The 20,436-nt window shown below is 43.4% G+C and overlaps 2 protein-coding genes across 3 annotated transcripts in view; one reads left to right on the top strand and one right to left on the bottom strand.

Moving 5' to 3' along the window:
* Window positions 1-26: 26 nt before the first annotated feature.
* Window positions 27-16,716, top strand: LOC145538411 (uncharacterized). Its single transcript, XM_081570380.1, has 4 exons — window positions 27-167; window positions 6,430-6,495; window positions 12,818-12,963; window positions 14,813-16,716. Exons 1-4 carry the CDS (start codon window positions 55-57, stop codon window positions 14,965-14,967), a joined length of 480 nt encoding a protein of 159 aa, XP_081426506.1. The 5' UTR covers window positions 27-54; the 3' UTR covers window positions 14,968-16,716.
* LOC145538412 (uncharacterized) overlaps window positions 311-20,436 on the bottom strand; it is an 80,744-nt gene continuing 60,618 nt past the window's right edge. Inside the window, exon 3 of one of the 2 annotated variants that reach the window (XM_081570381.1) lies at window positions 311-495. In XM_081570381.1, the coding sequence (XP_081426507.1) occupies window positions 320-495 (176 nt within the window). In that variant the 3' untranslated portion in view covers window positions 311-319. Of the gene's footprint in view, window positions 496-11,832; window positions 13,131-20,436 lie in introns of those variants that run through there. The other variant, XR_014076837.1, reaches the window with a different exon arrangement.

Here is a 20,436-nt window from a genome sequence, read left to right as displayed (position 1 = left end):
GCCTTCCGCGCTCAGCCCGTGTCCTCGCCGAGACCACCTTTCAGTGACGCAAGGATGGTTACTCTGGTCTTCCTTGGGTCTGTGTGCTTCAGCCTCTGTGTTGGACTTAGGTGGGGTGTTTGCGAGAGGTGTGCGTTAAAGCCTTTTACTAAACCAGTGCTGCTCAGGTGAGAGCCGTTTACGAAGCTCTGGGACCGAACCTGGGAGCTGAAATTTCCCCAGGCTGCGGGGAGAGACCTCCTGAAGGAAGTTTGGGTCCTAGAAGCCTTCCCAAAAGAAGGAGGATTTGCTACCAATTGGAACTACTTACCCAGTGTTGTCAGCCACCGCTGCAGTGTGGTATTACCTGGTTAAAAAGCGCTTCATGCGTGTGCTCCAACTCCCGAGATTCGGAGTGATTTATCTTGGGCGAGCCCTGAGCATCTGGATCTTTTTGATATTGTTGAAACTCCCCGGCAGTTGCTATAGTCCCGGTCAGATGGCCTCCATTTCTTACTGTTTGAAAAGGAATCATGTAAAAGTCAGATTTGTTCAGTCGAGGTGTCACCATCATTTCTGCAACATTTATAACGCTGCATCACTGGTAAGGTAGGGTCTTCCACCCAGATTTCTTTCACCTCCATTGCAAACTGGAGTCAAGAACAGCTGATAGAGTCAAGTAAACCCACAGAGTAGTTTCCAAAAGAAATATGTACACCGTTGTATGTATGATCTTCTTTTTATAAAAACAATTATTTTAAAGTGCTAATTATGTAGGATTTCCATCACTGAAGCAGTTTGTGTTTGCAAGGTTCACCAGGAGGATGGATTATTATATTTTGAAGTTATGCCTGGAATTCTGGTAGCCACCAGCAGACCTCAGTTTAGGTATCTCAGTTTAGGTAGACTCTAGATGTAGAGGAATGATATTTCAGAACAAAAAGAAAATTTTTCCAAAGTTGGATGTTCTTTTCCCATCAAATCTATTTGTTTGGGCAGTTTACATGGATATCTTCACTTTATAATAATTAATTGATCTGAGTCTTTGATTTGTACAGTTGCCTTTGTGGGTTACACATCAATCACAACCAATGAAATACCTTATCTTAGAGATTAAGAAAAAAAGAGAGGCAAACATGATTAGTCACCCATTTTTAAATAAATAGATTATTAAACTACTGTGCTGAATCTAACTTTTGCTTACTATCTAACCAGGGTATAATTACCTAAGGAACAGGTGATTCGGATTCTTTCTTCCTGCAGGACCTGGGTGCAGGCTCACTTTTGACAGAATGCAGTACAGCTGTTTATTAAAGCAGTTAGTGAGCATACATCTGCAGTCTCGACAGTTCCGGAGACTGTTTTCTCTATTGCTGCACCCAAGCCCCTAAAACAGTTTCTGGCACACAGTAAGGGATGTACATGTATGCGGTCTGTGCTATCTGCAGTGTATAAAGACATGATTAAGAAGAGCTCCTTTAGATTCTTGCCTTTTGAGAAATTGTTAATTGGTTGGCTAGAGAAGACCCTTGGGCTGTCACAATCGTAGGGGTGCTGTAACGGAGGCTGAGTGAGCACTGGTGAGGGGCCAGGAGGATGAAAAAAGCCTTCCCAGTCCAGTGACTGTGAGCCTGCTTGCAGGATGAGTGAGAGGCAACTGCAGAGAGCAAAAGGGGACACCTCTTAGGTCCCCTACCCCTTTGTGCCTCTGCTCCAGTCACCACTACTAGTGGGTGGCTGTCCTCAATCTGGAGTGGCAGGTAGTGAGGTGGTTAGAAGGAGATATAGGTCAAACAAAAGCCATGTGTTTCTGTGTGACCAACCCAGCTTGAGTCATGTGATTTTTGGAGCCAGTCACTGATCCAGGGAGATGGAATGATCTCACTGGTCAGGCTTGGGTTAAGTGCTCCCTGGAGAAAGGGGTGATCTGCCCCTTTCAATGCCAGAGACCAGGCCTGAGGGAGGGATGCTCCCCAAAGGAGAATTTAGGCACTATTTCCACAGGGGCAAACGAATGCCAGGCTGGCAAAACAGGTTCACGTGTCCTTTTCCCCACTTTCATATTTTTACACCTGCAGTAGCCATAGTCTTGGTTCTGTTTTCCTGTACTTAGGACATAATCCAAATTTAAATTGTGTGTATGTTAAGTCGCTTCAGTTGTGTCCGACTCTTTGTGACCCTATGGACTGTAGCCCTCAAGGCAAGAATACTGGAGTGAGTTGCCATGGGAATCTTCCCAACTCAGGGATTGAACCCATGTCTCTTATGTCTCCTGCATTGGCAAGCGAGTTCTTTACCCGTAGCACCACCTGGGAAGCCAAGTTTAAATTATGTTAGTACAAACATGTTAGGGGAAACACTGATTGAAACCACTCACTTTGGCCAGGCACCACAGTAGCCACTTGCATGGGTTATTTTACAAAAGGAGGTCCTGGTAAAAAACATAGAACTGACAAGCCACCACTAACCAGAAGAATTCAGGAAAGGTCAAAAGGAAACAGGTGATGCCAGTCCATATGTCCTCCCAGAATCCTTCTGGCTGGAATGCATCTTGAGCGAGTGATGCTCACGCCACCAGGAGGAACTTTGAGTCAGAATGATTGGCCAGAGACAACCTGGAAACTAATCCTATCAACATAAACCCAATACTGTGAGCCACATGACAAAGTGGTTCTCCTGGGTTTCCTTACCCTCCTGCTATTAACCCTAGTGCCCCCTTCCCAACAAGATTTCTTGCTTTGTTAGCACAAGTGTCTCCTTAGACAAGTCATTTCTTTTTTTTTAATTAGTTTATTTTCTATTTTTTAACTTTACAATATTGTATTTGTTTTGCTATATATTGACATGAATCCACCATGGGTGTACATGTTTTCCCCTTCGAGAACCCCTCTTCCACCTCCCTCCCCATCCCATCCCTCCAGGTCATCCCGGTGCACCAGCCCCGAGCACCCTGTATCAGGCATTGAACCTGGACTGGCGATTCGTTTCACATATGATAATTTACATGCTTCCATGCCATTCTCCAATATCATCCCACCCTCGCCCTCTCCCATAGAGTCCGTAATACTGTTCTATTTATCTGTGTCTCTTTTGATGTCTCGCATACAGAGTTATCTTTACCGATTGACTAAATACCATATATATGTTCTAGTATACTGTATTGGTGTTTTTCTTTCTGGCTTACTTCACTCTGTATAATAGGCTCCAGTTTCATCCACTTCATTAGAACTGATTCAAATGTATTCTTTTTAATGGCTGAATAATATACCATCATGTATATGTACCAGAGCTTCCTTATCCACTCGTCTGCTGATGGGCATCTAGACTGCTTCCATGTTCTGGCTATTATAAACAGTGCTGTGATGAACATTGGGGTACACGTGTCTCTTTCAAGTCTGGTTTCCTCAGTGTGTATGCCCAGCAGTGGGATTGCTGAGTCATATGGCAGTTCCATTTCCAGTTTTTTGAGGAATCGCCACGCTGTTCTCCATAGTGGCTGTACTAGTTTGCATTCCCACCAACAGTATAAGAGGGTTCCCTTTTCTCCACACCCTCTCCAGCATTTATTGCTTGTAGTAGACAATTCATTTCTGAGTGTTAGGCAAGGGTGTGCTCTTGGGCCCTGGAAGGGATCCCTCTTCCTGCAAAACATATGCTTAGGAGTAACTGTTGTGTGTGTTTGTGTGCACACTTGCACATGCATAGGTTTGTAGGTTTGGGGGATATTTGTATACATCTCATCTCATTTGACCAGTTTGCTGTACATTTGTGGGTGCCATATCCTTGAATAGGGTTGGGGAAAATGGAGCTTTGCCGAAGCCCTGGCTCAAAGTAAGGGGCAATGGGAAAGCTGTGTATATGGCCCAGTTTTCTAACTCTCTGACTATGGTTGGTGTCCCTGGCCCTGGGCTGCACTCTTGGCACACCCCTTGGCTGTACTCTTGGCACACTCCTTGGCTGTGCTATGTGCTCTTAAAAAGTGTGGCTATTATGACCCAGCAATCCCACTGCTGGGCGTACACACTGAGGAAACCAGAATTGAAAGAGACACGTGTACCCCCATGTTCATCACAGCACTGTTTACAATAGCCAGGACATGGAAGCAACCTAGATGCCCATTGGCAGATGAATGGATAAGAAAGCTGTGGTACATATACACAATGGAATATTACTCAGCCTTAAAAAAGAATGCATTTGTATCAGTTCTAATGAGGTGGATGAAACTGGAGCCTATTATACAGAGTGAAGTAAGTCAGAAAGAAAAACACTGATACAGTATATTAACGCATATATATGGAATTTAGAAAGATGGTAACGATGACCCTATATGCTAGACAGCAAAAGAGACACAGATGTAAAGAACAGTCTTTTGGACTCTGTGGGAGAAGGCAAGGGTGGGATGATTTGAGAGGGTAGCGTTGAAACATGTATATTATCATATGTGAAACAGATAGCCAGTCCAGGTTCGATGCATGAGACAGGGTGCTCAGGGCTGGTGCACTGGGATGACCCTGGGGGATGGGATGGGGAGGGCGGTGGGAGGGGGGTTCAGGATGGGGAACACATGTGCGCCCGTGACTGATTCATGTCGATGTATGGCAAAAACCACTACAATATTTTAAAGTAATTAGCCTCCAATTAAAATAAGTTAATTTTTAAAAAAAAGTGTGGCTATGATCAGAGTGGGCTTCCCTGATGGCTCAGACAGTAAAGAATCCGCCTGCAATGCAGGAAACTTGGGTTTGATCCCTGGGTTGGGAAGATCCCCTGGAGGGGGGTATGGAAACACCCTCCAGTATTCTTGCCTGGAGAATCCCCATGGACAGAGGAGCCTGGTGGGCTACAGTCCATGGGGTCGAAAAGAGTTGGACATGACTGAGCACCTGAACACAGCACAGCATGCTCAGAGTGAATGCAGAAAACGAAGCAGAGGAGAGTCATGTCACTGCAAGATCCCAGGGAGAATGGTGAGTCAGCAGAAACAGGGCATTTAGCTTCTTTACGGATAATGGGAGTAAACAGGGAAAGTTATTAAGAGTGAACCACCAAGGAGAAGCTGAGAGGTACAGGGGAAAGGAGCAGAGCTTCTGTTTGGCTGTCTCGTTCCTCAGGAACGCTAACAACTGTGTTTTGTTCAGGTTCATTTTCATTCATTTCACTGGGATCCCATCAGTGGAGTATCTATTGTTTGCAGAATAATATGGCAATTGTTCTGGTTTAAATCGGGCTCTGATGTGTAGGAACCAAAATAATAAGAAAATAAATTGCTGTCTCTAATGAATATTCAACACCTGATATAAATAGAGCTGGTTATTTAATATATTCACCTTCCTCCTTCCCTCTCTCTCTTCCTTCCTTTCTTTTTTTCATTCCTTTCTTCCTCATTGTATTGCAGACACTGCACTGTGGTACATAGTAGGGATCAAAGATACATTTGAAATAGCATAGATATCATATACTAATGCATATATATGTAATCTAGAAAGATGATACTGATGAATTTATTTGCAGGGCAGCAAGGGAGAAACAGACATAGAGGACAGACTTAGGACATTGAGCGGGGGGAGGAGAGAGAAGGTGAGATGTATGGAGAGAGTAACATGGAAACTTACATTACCATATGTAAAATAGATACCAATGGGAATTTGCTGTATGACGCAGGGAACTCAAACAGGGGCTCTGTGACAATCTAGAAGGGTGGGATGGGGAAAGAGATGGGAGAAAGTTTTGGGAGTGAGGGGACATGGGCATACCTATGGCTGATTCTTGTTGATGTTTGACAGAAAACAACAAAATTCTGTAAAGCAATTATCCTTCAATTAAAAAATAAATAAAAAAACACTGGTGAGCAGACTTTTATACCTAGGTATAAAATTTTTAAAATATTAAATATCCATGAGCTCTTATTTTTCATTCAACATGAAAATACCTTTATCTGAGCTCCTGGGGGAAGAATTCCTTTCCCACCCCTTTAGATTACCTAACTTTTTGAATAACAATTGGCATTGGGAAAGCTGGCATTGCATTCTGGCCTCCAACCTTGTAATACTTAGACATATTTAACAAAAGTTAATAGCTAACATTTACCTGGTGTTTACCATGTGCCAAGTTCTCTTCTCAGAGCACTAAAAGTTATAGTAACTTCTTTAATCCTCACCAAAACTTCATTTTATCTATGGACAAACCAAGATAGAGCGGGACAAAGGAACCTACCCAAGACCACCATGCATATACACACATGCGTATTCAGATGTGATTGTGTGTATGTCTGTGTATATATGTATATCTGTGCATGTTTATATTTGATTCAAACTCAGGTATGTGAGTGCCAGAGTCTGTCTGATGCAGATGTTTAACTTTTGTCCTGAAAATCGTTCATGAGCAACATCACAAAGTGAAAAGTTCACGTGAGGACTACAAACCTGCTCCATTGGTTACTCTTCCTTCTAGGAAAACAAGCATCACGTTACAGCAAGTCCCCTATGTACGAAGGAGTTCTGTTCCAAGAGCATGTTCGTAAGTCCAGTTTATTCCTAAATCCAACAAAGTTAGCCTAGGTACCCACCTAACACAATCTGCTATATAGCAATGTACTGTAATAGATTTATAATACTTTTCACACAAATAATACACAAAAAAGAAAGGAAACATTTTAATCTGACAGTACAGTACCTTGAAAAGTACAGCAAAACAGCTGGACATGTTCCCATCTTTGAAAGTTCCCAACTTGAAGGTTTGTATGTAGGGAACTTGGGGCTTCCCTGGGGGCTCAGTGGTAAAGAATCCGCCTGCCAGTGCAAGAGATATGGATTCGATCCCTGGGTTGGAAAAATCCCCTGGAGAAGGAAATGGTAGCTCACTCCAGTATTCTTGCCTGGGAAATTCCAGGGACAGAAGAGCCTGGCAGGCTACAGTCCATAAGGTCAAAAAAGAGTCAGACATGACTTAGTGACTGAACTACAACAGTAATAACATGTAGGGGACTTACTGTACCTAAGAGTTCTAAGGTAGTTCTTGAAGGACAGAGAGAATGGAGGGCTCTTTCTGATACTAATTCTCCTCCGGGGCTGTCTAGGATAATAATTCCTATGACATCTGTGTGCATGGACCAGATAACTCGGAAATCCCTGGGTCAGTGAATAATGGAGTGAGCCAAGCAGGTCCCCTGTCTCACCCCCAAATCTCACTGGGTGTGAGACTGCAGGTCCTCAGAGAGACACAGGACTGTCCTCCTGCTGGGCTCAGTCAGACACCCTCTCATCCTGCCTCAGCCTCTCTCAGCACAACTACATCAGGCAGTGCCTCTCCTCTGACTAGGTACAAGCTTAACAACATTTATTCAAGTTTCATTGTCTTTCCCTGTAAGTAATCTGCAGGGGAAACTAATTGCTTTTTAATTTGGCCAAAATACATCATCCCCAGAATTGTTTGCACCATGAGCCCAGGCAAAAGAGGCTGTGGGTGTTACTTAGCCATCTTCATCCTTATGGGAGCCTGGGTTCTCCTCCCCGTCTCCCATGGCCTCCAGTCCATTCGTAGTTAAGGGCATGGTTTCAGGTCCGTTTGGCAACAAGTTGATAAAAGATTTTGCTGGCTGAAAACTGGAGGAAACTTAAGGAATAATTCATTTTCCTTTCTATTGTGTATCTTCAGTCTTCCTGAGGAAGAATGTCATTGATTCCTTTCCTGGACCAAAGTTCATCATCCTCTCCTAATGCCAATGAGGTCTGAAATCTGGTGGGTTGGATAGATAAAGCATTAGTCTGTAACCAGCCAAAAAGTAATTGGGGGCCTCTTTAAGGCAGGTTCTGTTCTCTCCTGTTTCCCTGAACAAGCCTACACAAAGATCCTGGATGCTGCATTTCAGTCATCCTAGTGTGAGAGCAGATTTTCACAAGGATATGGACATTCAGGGGCTTCCAATATAGTGCTAGTGGTAAAGTACCTGCCTGCCAATGCAGGAGATGTAAGAGGCACGGGTTCGATCACTGCATCAGAAAGATGCCCTAGAGGAGGGCATGGCAACCCACTCCAGTATTCTTGCCTGGAGAATCCCATGGACAGAGGAGTCTGGCGGGCTACAGTCCATGGGGTCACAAAGAGTTGGACACAACTGAAGCTGCTTAGCACATGCTCATGCATAGACATTCAGAACATAATCTACTTGAGGACTTCGCCTCCAGCTCTTATTTCAGAACAATGCTCCCAGTTGAGTCACAAAGAGAGTTGAGAAAAGTGACTCAATGCCTCATCCTGTCCACTGCTCCACAGACCCTTATGTTTGAACAGCTGAGAGTACTTGACTCCTGGGAGGCCCTGCCCGGATGTAGCCTAGCATCCTTCATGCCCCCTTCATGCTGGAAAGAAGAAATGATGACATTGGATAGGAGGACCAAGCCAATCTTGAGTTGTTTAGGGCTCTTGCCTGGTATGGAGGAGATATTAAATGTTCTCATGTGCCCAAAAGTCTCATGTGCTCTCTTCCCCAGGGCCTTTGCACATGCTATTTCTTCTGCTTCAAAGGCTCTCTATGTTCCCATCTTCCCCTCATTGTATGTCATGCATGCATGCTCAGTCGTGTCCGACTCTTTGCAACACTGTGGACTGTAGCCCGCCAGGCTCTTCTGTCCATGGGATTTTCCAGGCAAGAATACTGGAGTGGGTTGCTATTTTCTCCTGTCTTCCTCTAATTCACATTTATTCAGCATTCTTGGCTCCCTAGTACATACCAGGTGTCCCTAATAAATGCTCCCTTAGATTTCTGAACTTGTAGTTTTTTTCAATTACCATAGTTGTAATTGAATAATTTAGATATTTAAATTTATAAAATTACTTTCTCCTCTGCTAAAAGAAAAGCTTTATGAGTGAGGGAACTGGTTCCAGATTTTTCCGCCACTATAACCACAGCATTTAGGTGTCAGCTATGCTTGCTAAATAAATGAATTTCCAACTCAGTATTTTAAATGGAAAACTTTTGAAAAATCTTTCTTTGGTTAATAGTTTTTTGTTGTTGTTGTTATTGTTCAGTCACTCAGTCACGTATGACTCTTTTCAACCCCATGGACTGCAGCACTCTAGGCTTCCCAGTCCTTCACTATTTCCGAGAGCTTGCTCAAACTCAAGTCCATTGAATCAGTGATGCCATCCAACCATCTCATCCTCTGTCATACCCATCTCCTCTTTCCTTCAATCTTTCCCAGCATGAGACTCTTTTCCATTGAATCAGCTCTTTGCATCAGGTGGCCAAAGTATTCGAGCTTCAGCTTCAGCATCAGTCCTTCCAGTGAATACTCATGGTTGATAACCCTTAGGATTGATTGGTTTGATCTCCTTGCTGTCCAAGGGATTCTCAAGACTCTTCCCCAGCACCGCAGGTCGAAGACACCAATTCTTTGGTGCTCAGCTGAAGTCTACTATCCGAAAAATGGAAAATAACAAGTGTTGATGAGGATATGGAAAAATTAAAACTCTTGTGTACTGTTGATGGAACTGTAAAATGGCACAGTTTACGGTAGCAAATGCTATGGAGGTTCCTCCATAAATTAGAATCACCATATAAACCAATATAGTAATTCTGCTTCTGAGTAATTCCCAAAAGAATTGAAAGTAGAGACAAAAACAGATATTGGTACACCCATGTTATAGCAGTATTATTTGCAAGAGACAAAAGGTAGAAGTAACCCAAGTGCTCATCAGTGGATGAATGGATAAACAAAATGTGGTATATCCACGCAATGGAATATTATCTAGCCTTAAAAAACAAGGGAATTCTGATATATGCCACAAACATGGATGGACCTTGAGGACTTTATGCTACGTGAAGTAAGCCAGACACAAGAGGACAAATACTGTATGATTCCATATATATATATATATATATACACACACACATATATCCTGAATATTCATTGGAAGGACTGATGCTGAAGCTGAAGCTCCAATACTTTGGCTACCTGATGTGAAGAGCCAATGCATTGGGAAACGCTAGGATAGATTGAGGGCAGGAGGAGAAAGGGGAGACGGGGGATGAGATGGTTGGATGGCATCATGGACTCAATGGACATGAGTTTGAGTGAACTCCGGGAGATAGTGAAGAGGGAAGCCTGGCGTGCTGCAGTCCATGGGGTTGCAAAGAGTTGGACACAACTGAGCAACTGAACAACAACAACCACGTATATGTGAGATACCTAGAATAGTCAAATTCATAGAGATGAAAAGTAGAATGGTGGTTGGCAGGGCCTGGAGAGGAGGAGATGGAAGTTATTATGTAATGAGGTTAGGTTCAGTTTTGCAAGATGAAAAGAGCTCTGGAGGTAGACGGTGGTGATGGCTGCACAGCACTGTGAATGTACTTAACACTTCAAAATGGTTAACAGGGTACATTTTATGTTATGAGTATTGTACCATATTACATTATACAGTGGAAGTGACAAATAGATTTAAGGGATTAGATCTGGTAGAGTGTCTGAAGAACTATGAACAGAGGTTCGTGACACTGAACAGGAGGCACTTATCAAGACCATTCCCAAGAAAAAGAAATGCAAAAAGGCAAAATGGTTGTCTGAGAAGGCCTTACAAATAACTAGGAAAAGAAGAGAAGCGAAAGGCAAAGGAGAAAAGGGAAGATATACCCATTTGAATGCAGAGTTCCAAAGAATAGCAAGGAGAGATAAGAAAGCCTTCCTCAGTGATCAATGCAAAGAAATAGAGGAAAACAACAGAATGGGAAAGACTAGAGATCTCTTCAAGAAAATTAGAGATACCAAGGGAACATTTCATGCAAAGATGGGCACAGTAAAGGACAGAAATGGTATGTACCTAACAGAAGCAGAAGATATTAAGAAGAGATGGAAAGAATACACAGAAGAATTGTACAAAAAAGATCTTCATGACCCAGATAATCACGATGGTGTGATCACTCACCTAGAGCCAGACATCCTAGAATGTGAAGTCAAGTGGACCTTAGGAAGCAGCACTACGAACAAAGCTAGTGGAGGTGATAGAAATCCAGTTGAACTATTTCAAATCCTGAAAGATGATGCTATGATAGTGCTACACTCAATATGCCAGCAAATTTGGAAAACTCAGCAGTGGTCACAGAACGAGAGAAGATCAGTTTTCATTCCAATCCCAAAGAAAAGCAATGCCAAAGAATGCTCAAACTACCACACAATTACACTCATCTCACACGCTAGTAAAGTAATGCTCAAAATTCTCCAAGCCAGGCTTCAGCAATACATGAGCCATGAACTTCCAGAAGTTCAAGCTGGATTTAGAAAAGACAGAGGAACCAGAGACCAAATTGCCAACATCTGTTGGATCATTGGAAAAGCAAGAGAGTTCCAGAAAAACATCTAATTCTGTTTTATTGACTATGCCAAAGACTTTGACTGTGTGGATCACAATAAACTGTGGAAAATTCTGAAATATATGGGAATACCAGACAACCTGACCTGCCTCCTGAGAAATCTGTATGCAGGTCAGGAAGCAACAGTTAGAACTGGACATGGAACAACAGACTGGTTCCAAATCAGGAAAGGAGTACATCAAGGCTGTATATTGTCACCCTGCTTATTTAACTTATATGCAGAGTACATCATGCGAAATGCTGGACTGGATGAAGCACAAGCTGGAATCAAGATTGCCGGGAGAAATATCAATAACTTCAGATATGCAGATGACACCACCCTTAAGGCAAAAAGTGAAGAAGAACTAAAGAACCTTTTGATGAAAGTGAAAGAAGAGAGTGAAAAAGTTGACTTAAAACTCAACATTCAGAAAACTAAGATCATGGCATCTGGTCCCATCATTTCATGGCAAATAGATGGGGAAACAGTGGAAACAGTGACAGACTTTATTTTTTTGGGTTCCAAAATCACTGCAAATGGTGACTGCAGCCATGAAATTAAAAGACGCTTGCTCCTTGGAAGAAAAATCATGAACAACCTAGACAGCATATTAAAAAGTAGAGACATTACTTTGCCAACAAAGGTCTGTCTAGTCAAAGCTATGATTTTTCCAGTAGTCATGTATGGATGTGAGAGTTGGACTATAAAGAAAGCTGAGTGCCGAAGAATTGATGCTTTTGAACTGTGGTGTTGGAGAAGACTCTCGAGAGTCCATTGGACAGCACGGAGATCCAATCAGTCCATCATAAAGGAAATCAGTCCTGAATATTCACTGAAAGGACTGATGCTGAAGCTGAAGCTCCAATACTTTGGCCACCTGATGCGAAGAACTGACTCATTGGAAAAGACCCTGATACTGGGAAAGATTGAAGGCAGGAGGGGAAGGAGATAATAGAGGATGAGATGGTTGGATGGCATCACCGACTCAATGGACATGAGTTTAAGTAAACTCTGAGAGCTGGTGATGGACAGGGAAGCCTGGCACGCTGCAGTCCATGGGGTCACAAAGAGTTGGACACAACTGAGTGACTGAACTGAACTGATTGTACCACAATTAAAAACTTAAAATTAAAAAAATCAACATATGGAAAGTCAGACAGAAGAAAAGAGATTAGTAAAGGCTGGAGTGGTCAGAGAAGGGATTGTGGAGAAGATATGTCTTGAGCTGGGCCATTGAAGATGCATTACTTGACTGGGTGAGGATGAGGAGTGGGAGGCGATCAGAAGAGACACCTTTAGCGGTGCAGAATGACTCCAACATCCCAGGGTGGATCTCATCCAGCAAGTGGTTTCATTAGAGTTGGAAGCTGGTAAACCAGAGTCTGGTAAGGGCTGGTGAAGGTACTTGGGAGGGGTGCTTCCCGGACTCCTAATTTGGCCCCTCAGGCTGGGTTAGGATAATGAGATACCTGTTCCCTCTCTGTCCCTAGGAAAGAACACCAGCTAGATACTTCAACACTGGTAGCTGGAAGACCCAGGATTGTCCCAAGCCCAGTCCTGCTCTTTACCTGCAGCTGCCACAAATCAGATTCTGTATACGTGGCTGACAGATGGTCTTGGAGGACTACTCTTCCAGGTATGCTGACTGGAGAGGCAAGGGAGCAAAGGTGGAAGGGAAAGTGGGAAAGGCTAGGGCCAAATGGGGACTTCCCTGGAGATCCAGTGGTTAAGATATCACCTTCCAATGCAGGGGGTGCAGGTTTAATCCCTGGTCAGGGAGCTGAGATCCCACACACCTCATGGCTGAAAAATCAAAACATAAAACAGAAGCAATATTGTAACAATTTCAATAAAGGCTTCTGAAAAACTGACTCACATCAGAAAAAAAAAAAAAAAAAACTTAAAAAAAGAATAGGACCAAACAGTGTGATGTGCTTGAGCTCAGCGGTGGAAGGCAAATAGGGCTGTGTAAATGTCAAGTCTGCTTCATGTAATTACACCCAACCCTGGGCACACACAGAGCCCACCATCACACCCCGGACAAGCAGCCCCCTGCCACCCCACAGACCTGAGGCTTAATAGTGGGGACACTGCCCATCTTTACCCAAGAAGACTTGACATTCCACACCTTAATGAGCAAAACCTGGGCCTTTCAGCCTGGCTTCCTGCCACAGGAGCTCGAATGACAGCTGAGCACGGTCACATTGGATAGAAATAAATATGTGGAACCATGAAAGGAGCATTAAAGTGGGAATTCAAGTGGCTGAGCTAAGAACCAACTTGTTATGTTACCCTAGGCAAGTTGTGCAACTTCTTGGAGCCTCAGTGTCCACAACCAAAAAAAATGAAAATGAAATTCCTGCCCTGCAGGACCCTCAGGTGTGCTGCAAGTATGAAGTGAGATTATTTATGGAGAGGCTCTTAAACCATGTAAAGTCTGTCAGCCGGTTTACTAGATCCCAGAGCTCCTGTGAGCCTGGAAGGCGAACCCACCAGCTGTGTAATTGCACCTTCTCTGAGCTCTCGCATTCCTCTCAGACGCATTTCTTAGACTTGTTTTATACTCCAGGGGTTTTGCTTTTTTCTTCTATTTTTTTCTAAATTTTTATTATGTAAAATTTCAAAGATGTAAAAATGTGGAGAGAATAGGATGATAAGCCCCTTGGACCCAGAATCAGCTTCAGCAATTAACAGCTCACGGCTGACCTCGTTTTATCTGCACTCCCTCATCCCTTCCCTCCTCCTAATCCCGCACTGGGTTTTTCAAGCAAAATATCTGACATCATATCATTTCATTGATAACTATTTTAATACACCTTTCTGAAATATTAGTATACTCTAAAAAATGTAACCATAATATATAAGATTTATATATTGTAATTAGTTGAAACATCTTGCATTCCTTTAAAGATTTTTAAAAATATTTATTTGTTTATTTGGCTGTGCTGGGTCTTAGTTGCAGCACCTGGGACCTTCAAGTTTTCTTGCTGCATGTAGGATATTTAGTTGTGGCATGTGAACTCTTGGGCTTCCCTGGTGGCTCAGTGGTAAAGAATCCACCTGCCAATACAGTAGACATGGATTCCAACCCTGGGTCAGGAAGATCCCATGGAGGAGGAACTGGAAATGTACTCCAGTATTCTTGCCTGGAAAATTCCATGGACAGAGGAGCCTGGTGGGTTACAGTGCATGGGGTTGTAAAGAGTCAGACATGACTGCACACACGCATGGATGCAAACAAACTCTTGGTTGCACAATGTGGGGTCTAGTTCCCTGATCAGGATTGAACCTGTGCCTCCTGCAATTGGGAACAGAGAGTGTGCCACTCGACCAACAGGGAAGTCCTGAATTGCTTTAATTTATTCCTTCAATTTAACCTTCCATCTTTCTTTCTCTCTCTCTCTCTCCCTCCCTCCTCACCCCCTCCCAATTTCTTTGACAAAAAAACTGCTGGTCTGCCCTACCCTGTTGTTCAAATCCTACAGTCAAGGATTTGCTGAGGTGTCGCCTCCCCGTGGTATTGTTGAGCCTGCCCTTCTGTGATCCGTGTTTCTCCTATTCTGCTATTCCATCAGGAGACTTGATCCAACAGCCTGCCCCTGCATGCCTCTGGATGTGTCCAGATAAGTCAGATTTGTAGAGTTCAGTCTTCCTCAAGCAGAAACTTCTCCACTTCTTCCTCATGAAGCATAAGAAATATTCGGCTCACTTCCTGTGTGCCAGGCACTTGCTGAGCTCTTACATCACTGTTTTTCACAGCAATATTATGAAACAGCATAGTTCAACTTGATGGTTCACTCTAGCTCCCCAGCATCTAGACCCTTTTCTGTGTTTGGGGAATGGTTCACCTCTTTACATGTGATACCTCGTTTCCAGCCGCCTATGCAGTTAAGGAAAGGAAAAGCAAGTGACCAGGGCTGCACCAAACAGATATTCCCGCCCTTGGCCTGAATTTGGTACTGCTAGTGCAAAGACACATGGGGTCAGAGGCCCTCGTGACTGCAGCCTAGGTCCTAGCAGAGGGCTCCTTGCGCTCTGCAGCAGCCTCGGGGGCGGGGCCAGGCCAGGGCTCCTCCTTCCTCTGGGTGGTTCTTGGGCTTGCAGAGTCCACCTTCCCGTGAGATCTCCCATCAATACCCAGAGCTCAGGAAGAAGCTGCATTGCAGAGGCCGCAGCAGAGAAACAAGGAACCCATTCCGTATAAGATACATGTGACTCACCCTCACCCAGAGCCCACCCTGCCCAAGGGCATGTTTCAAGTGTGCATTCCAAACTGGGGAAATCACCAAAGGGTGGGTTCAGGACTCACTGAGCCCACTATGAAATGGATTTCTGTCAAGACGCACTCACCTGCCCTACGTAAGCCCCCATTCTGACTAGGAAGTGGAGCACAGTGGTGTTTTGGCTCCATAAATCTCTTTCAGTGTAGAGCCAGTGTTCTGTAATCCTGGAAACCTCTGATTATTTACCTTTCCTCAATACACGGTTCTTCTGGTAAATGACCACAGGGCCTTTTGGAGGAAAATTTACGGTCTAAACATTTGCTGTGTAGCACCATCCTTCCTCTGGGGGACTTGGCCTCCCTTTCAGGCAAGGGCCTCTGTTGGCTGGGGCCAGGGTGAAGCAAGATGGGGACTCCTGCATAAAATTAAAGGAGGGGGCTGCTCTTAAGGTTCTATGGGGGTGAGCCTGCACTTGCATAACCCAGGAGGGATTGCCTCCTCCGACTCTGCCCCCTGGGGGTCTTTCTTGCCTCCCTAGAGACCTAGCCCAGAGCTGAGCTTGAATGACTCAAGTCTGGGAACTGGTTGAGAGGCTGTTAACAGTCTATTGTGGTGACTCAGCTCAGACTTCTGTTCAACAGATGTCGAGCTTTTCCACCTACACAAAGTAAGACTTTAGGAAGTTCCCAACTCTTTCACTTCTAGGGGCACCGTGACCATCACCAAAGATACTGCAGGTCAGGCTATTCTGATTACTGAATGGTCTGTGTGAAAACAAAAACTACAGGCCCAAAATAGAGCCACTTATGCCAGGCCACACCTCCAAACCGGGCTTTAATACAGAACCTAAGTGAAACTTCAACCTCCCCCAGACACTTAGTCTTAACCAGTGAGGCAGGAATTTTCTGGTCAGTACCAATGAGGTCATCTGTCCCATGGGTCCTTTCAATACCCCAAGGGAAGATGAGGTAAGCCCCCTGATAAGACCCTTTTGTCCCCAAAGGGAAATGACTTAATCTGAAATAATCCTTTTTTCTGGTTTTGACTTTTTCCTCCTGCCTTTAAAAACCTTTCCCTTCTGTGGTCCCTGGAGCTCCCCTCTGCTTCCTAAATACTATGCTGCCTAGTTCATGACTCATTTAATAAAGCCAATTAGATCTTCAAAATTTACTTGGCTGAATTATGCTGTCTCACATCTGATGACTGCATAGCTTTGGCTCTGCTGTCCATTACCATATGTCCTCATCTGTGATGCTTCTGCCTAACCCTGACACCTCAGGGCCCCCAAATCCCCAGTGAATGCAGTGAATCCAGTTCAATGACAGTGTTTCCCACTGTCATTTCTGACCTAAAGATAATTACACCGTATATTCTAACAATCAAGCATCAGGAAATAGTGACTTAGTAAGCTTCATTAAAAGACGCTTACTCCTTGGAAGGAAGGTTATGGCCAACCTAGATAGCATATTTAAAAGCAGAGACATTACTTTGCCAACAAAAGTCCGTCTGGTCAAGGCTATGGTTTTTCCGGTGGTCATGTATGGATGTGAGAGTTGGACGGTGAAGAAAGTTGAGCGCCGCAGAATTGATGCTTTTGAACTGTGGTGTTGGAGAAGACTCTTGAGAGTCCCTTGGACTGCAAGGAGATCCAATCAATCCATCCTAAAAGAGGTCAATCCTGAGTGTTTATTGGAAGGTCTGATGTTGAGGCTGAAACTCCAATACTTTGGCCACCTCATGCAAAGTGTTGACTCATTGGAAAAGACCCTAATGCTGGGTAGGATTGGAGGCGGGAGGAGAAGGGGGCGACAGAGGATGAGATGGTTGGATGGCATCACCAACTCGATGGACATGGGTTTGGGTAGACTCCGGGAGTTGGTGATGGACAGAGAGGCCTGGCGTGCTGCAATTCATGGGGTCGCAAAGAGTCAGACATGACTGAGCAACTGAACTGAACTGAACTGAAGCTCACTGTAGGAAAAGTCCAAAATGCTATAGGCATCTGGTCTACAAACCATTGCATTTTGTGTAAGTGGAAAGATGAATCTTTGCTTTGTTGCACACACAACATATTAAGTCTGCAGCTCAGTGGTACTGGCATGTTGACGCTTTACATGAATAGCACTGTCTCTGCCTACAAATATTACTCTGCTTTGCAAGAACTCAGCCTTTCAGAGCAGGCCAGGCCTGTGTAATATAGAAACTTCGATTAAATAGAGTTGGGAGACCAGGAGGGGGTGCTTTCACGCCCTATGCTGATTGCAGAGACCAATAGGAAGGAGAAAGACCCCTCTTCTTTCATGGCAAGGAGTCAGCTAATGAGAGACTATCTCTTAGCCAATGATAAGCCAGGGACTGTTTACTCCACTTCCACCCCAACTTCCTTTTCTCCTCTATAAAAGAGTTCTCCCCTCCATTTTTGTGGGGGATTTGCATGTGGCTCACTATGATTGTTTCCCAGGTGGCCATCATAAAGAACCTGCCTACCAATGAGGAAACATAAGAGATGGGTTGGGAAGATCCCCTGGAAGAGGGCATGACAACCCACTCCAGTATTTTTGCCTGGAGAATCCCATGGACAGAGGAGCCTGGTGGGCTAGAGTCCAGAGGGTTGCAAAGAGTCGGACATGACTGAAGCAACTTAGCACACACATGTTCGCACCATGATTGGAGACCCCCAATTGCAACTCTTTGCAAATCTCTAAATAAACCCAATTTTGCTAGAGAAATAATGGGCTGTCTATTTGCTTTAGGTCAACTCCTGGCTGGTTTAGGGGACACCAAGTGCCCATGATGGCACCCAGGGATCATCATCCGCAGCACACTTTGTCCCAGAACTAGTTGACAAGACAATATAACAATGCTTGGTTGCCTCACACCCTGGGGGAGTGGGGGCCCATTCTTATAAACCCAGCTACAAAAGTTAGAGGAAATGAAAAGCAGAGGAAGGAACACATGCTGACCCTGTACAGGGTTCAGAAATTAATAACTATGAGTTTACTTCAAAAATTTTTCAGAACCCTTTTTATACCTGGGAATATGGCAGAAATCTGCACTTTTGCCCTAACTCTCTGAATTCTTTTTGGACGAAATAACCACTGTCAAATTCACCTTTCCACTTGATAAAGGCTCACTTAGTTCTCTGTACCGGGTTTGATTTGTTCCAGTAGTCTGGATTTAAGAGTATCGAAGCATCTATGCAAGTTTATACGGAAATAAATTACTTTTAAGCTACTTGTGAACTTTAAGCCTGGAGTTCTTTTTAGAAAACTGAAGGACTTTGCTAAACTACCTCATTGTCTCCTATTGTAATTTAAACAAACAGGCTTTTAATTAATGCTTCTCTTGCTTTATTGAAAGCATGTTTTGTTAAACTGTAAACTTGGAATGTGCACATTTTGCGTGTCTAACTAGGTCCTACAAATAAGTGGTAGTTTAATTCTACAAACAAAGACACTATTATAAGTTGGAAAGAAAATTAATCTTTCTTTTCTTATCTCTTTAAGAGAAGCTATTTTCCTTCTTCTTTTCCTTAATTCATTTTCCTTGAAGTTCTTACATTTGCTTTCATAATGTCCCAAGTCTTCGTGATTTGGGGAAAAGTTTTAAATTGATAGATAACTTTTACAACACATGTTTTCCTCTAGTTCATTATAGTTTCCACTTTAAAACAAGAAATTTCTGATACATTAATATTTCAGAAATTAGACCAATTATGCATTGGGCTCTATGCTTAATGTTCTATAGGCATCTCATTTAATCCACACAATCACACTACTGAGATGGATACTTAAAAATAAAGGATATACACATTTCAACCTGTCTTGCTGAATTGTTGTTATTTATTTGTTAAATCATGTCTCTTTGTGACCTCATGGACTATATAGCACACCAGGCTCCTCTGTCCTTCACCATCTCTGGGAATTTGCTCAAACTCAAGGGTGTTAAGTTGGTGATGCTCTCTAACCATCTCATCCTCTGCTGCCCTCTTCTCCTTTTTGCCTTCAGTCTTTCCCAGAATCAGATTCTTTCCCACTAAGTTGCCTCTTCGCATCAGGTGGCCAAAGTATTGGAGCTTCAGCTTCAGCATCAGTCCTTCCAATGAATATTCAGGGTTGATTTCCTTTAGGATTCACTGGTTTGATTTCCTTGTACTCCAAGGGGTTTTCAAGAGTCTTCTCCGGTGCCATAATTTGAAAGCATCACTTCTGCATCAATTCTTCCAAATCTCCAGGAGATCTTCCTGACCCAGGGGTTTAACCCATGTCTCCTGCACTGGCAGGCGGATTCTTTACTACTGAGCCACCAGGGAAGCCCCATCTTGATGAATGCATGAGAAGATTTGATCACCTGAGAAAGTTCTCTTGTACCCCATTCCAGATAAGCCCACAGCCACCCACACACCATACACATACTGATCCTCTTAGAATTCTTCTGCTTGTTGAAACATTGGATCGATTTTTTCCATGAGATCAGCTTGAATGTTATCATTGTCAACTATTTTATATATATTTTCTTACCTTAAGTAGTGGTGGTCCTGAAATCCAAGGTTTGATTAGATGCTTAACGTGCTAAAATATGTGATACTCCTATGTGCTTCTACAAAGAAGGAAACTTTTAGAGAAGGGAGACAAGCATTAGGCTGTTTTCTTTCTCCTCTGTTGTCCTAAAGCCTTCAAAGTGTTTCACTATTCTTTTCATGTAATCTAACTCTTTTCAAATATAAAAGCGTTACATAGTATAAAGAATTTCATCGTCCCTACTTTTTTCAGATATCAATAGCACTACCCCTTAGGGACAAAAGACAAACAACAACAAAAAACCCATATATACACTGACATTAAGCAAATAGTTTAGTTTTTCCTACTTAGAATGTCATATAGTAT

This window comes from Giraffa tippelskirchi, chromosome 2 (assembly GCF_054371585.1).
Source record: "Giraffa tippelskirchi isolate mGirTip1 chromosome 2, T2T-mGirTip1v1.2.pri, whole genome shotgun sequence".
Lineage (NCBI taxonomy): Eukaryota > Metazoa > Chordata > Mammalia > Artiodactyla > Giraffidae > Giraffa > Giraffa tippelskirchi.
Note: the sequence above shows the minus strand (reverse complement) of the source record. Positions and strands in the feature narration are given on the sequence as shown.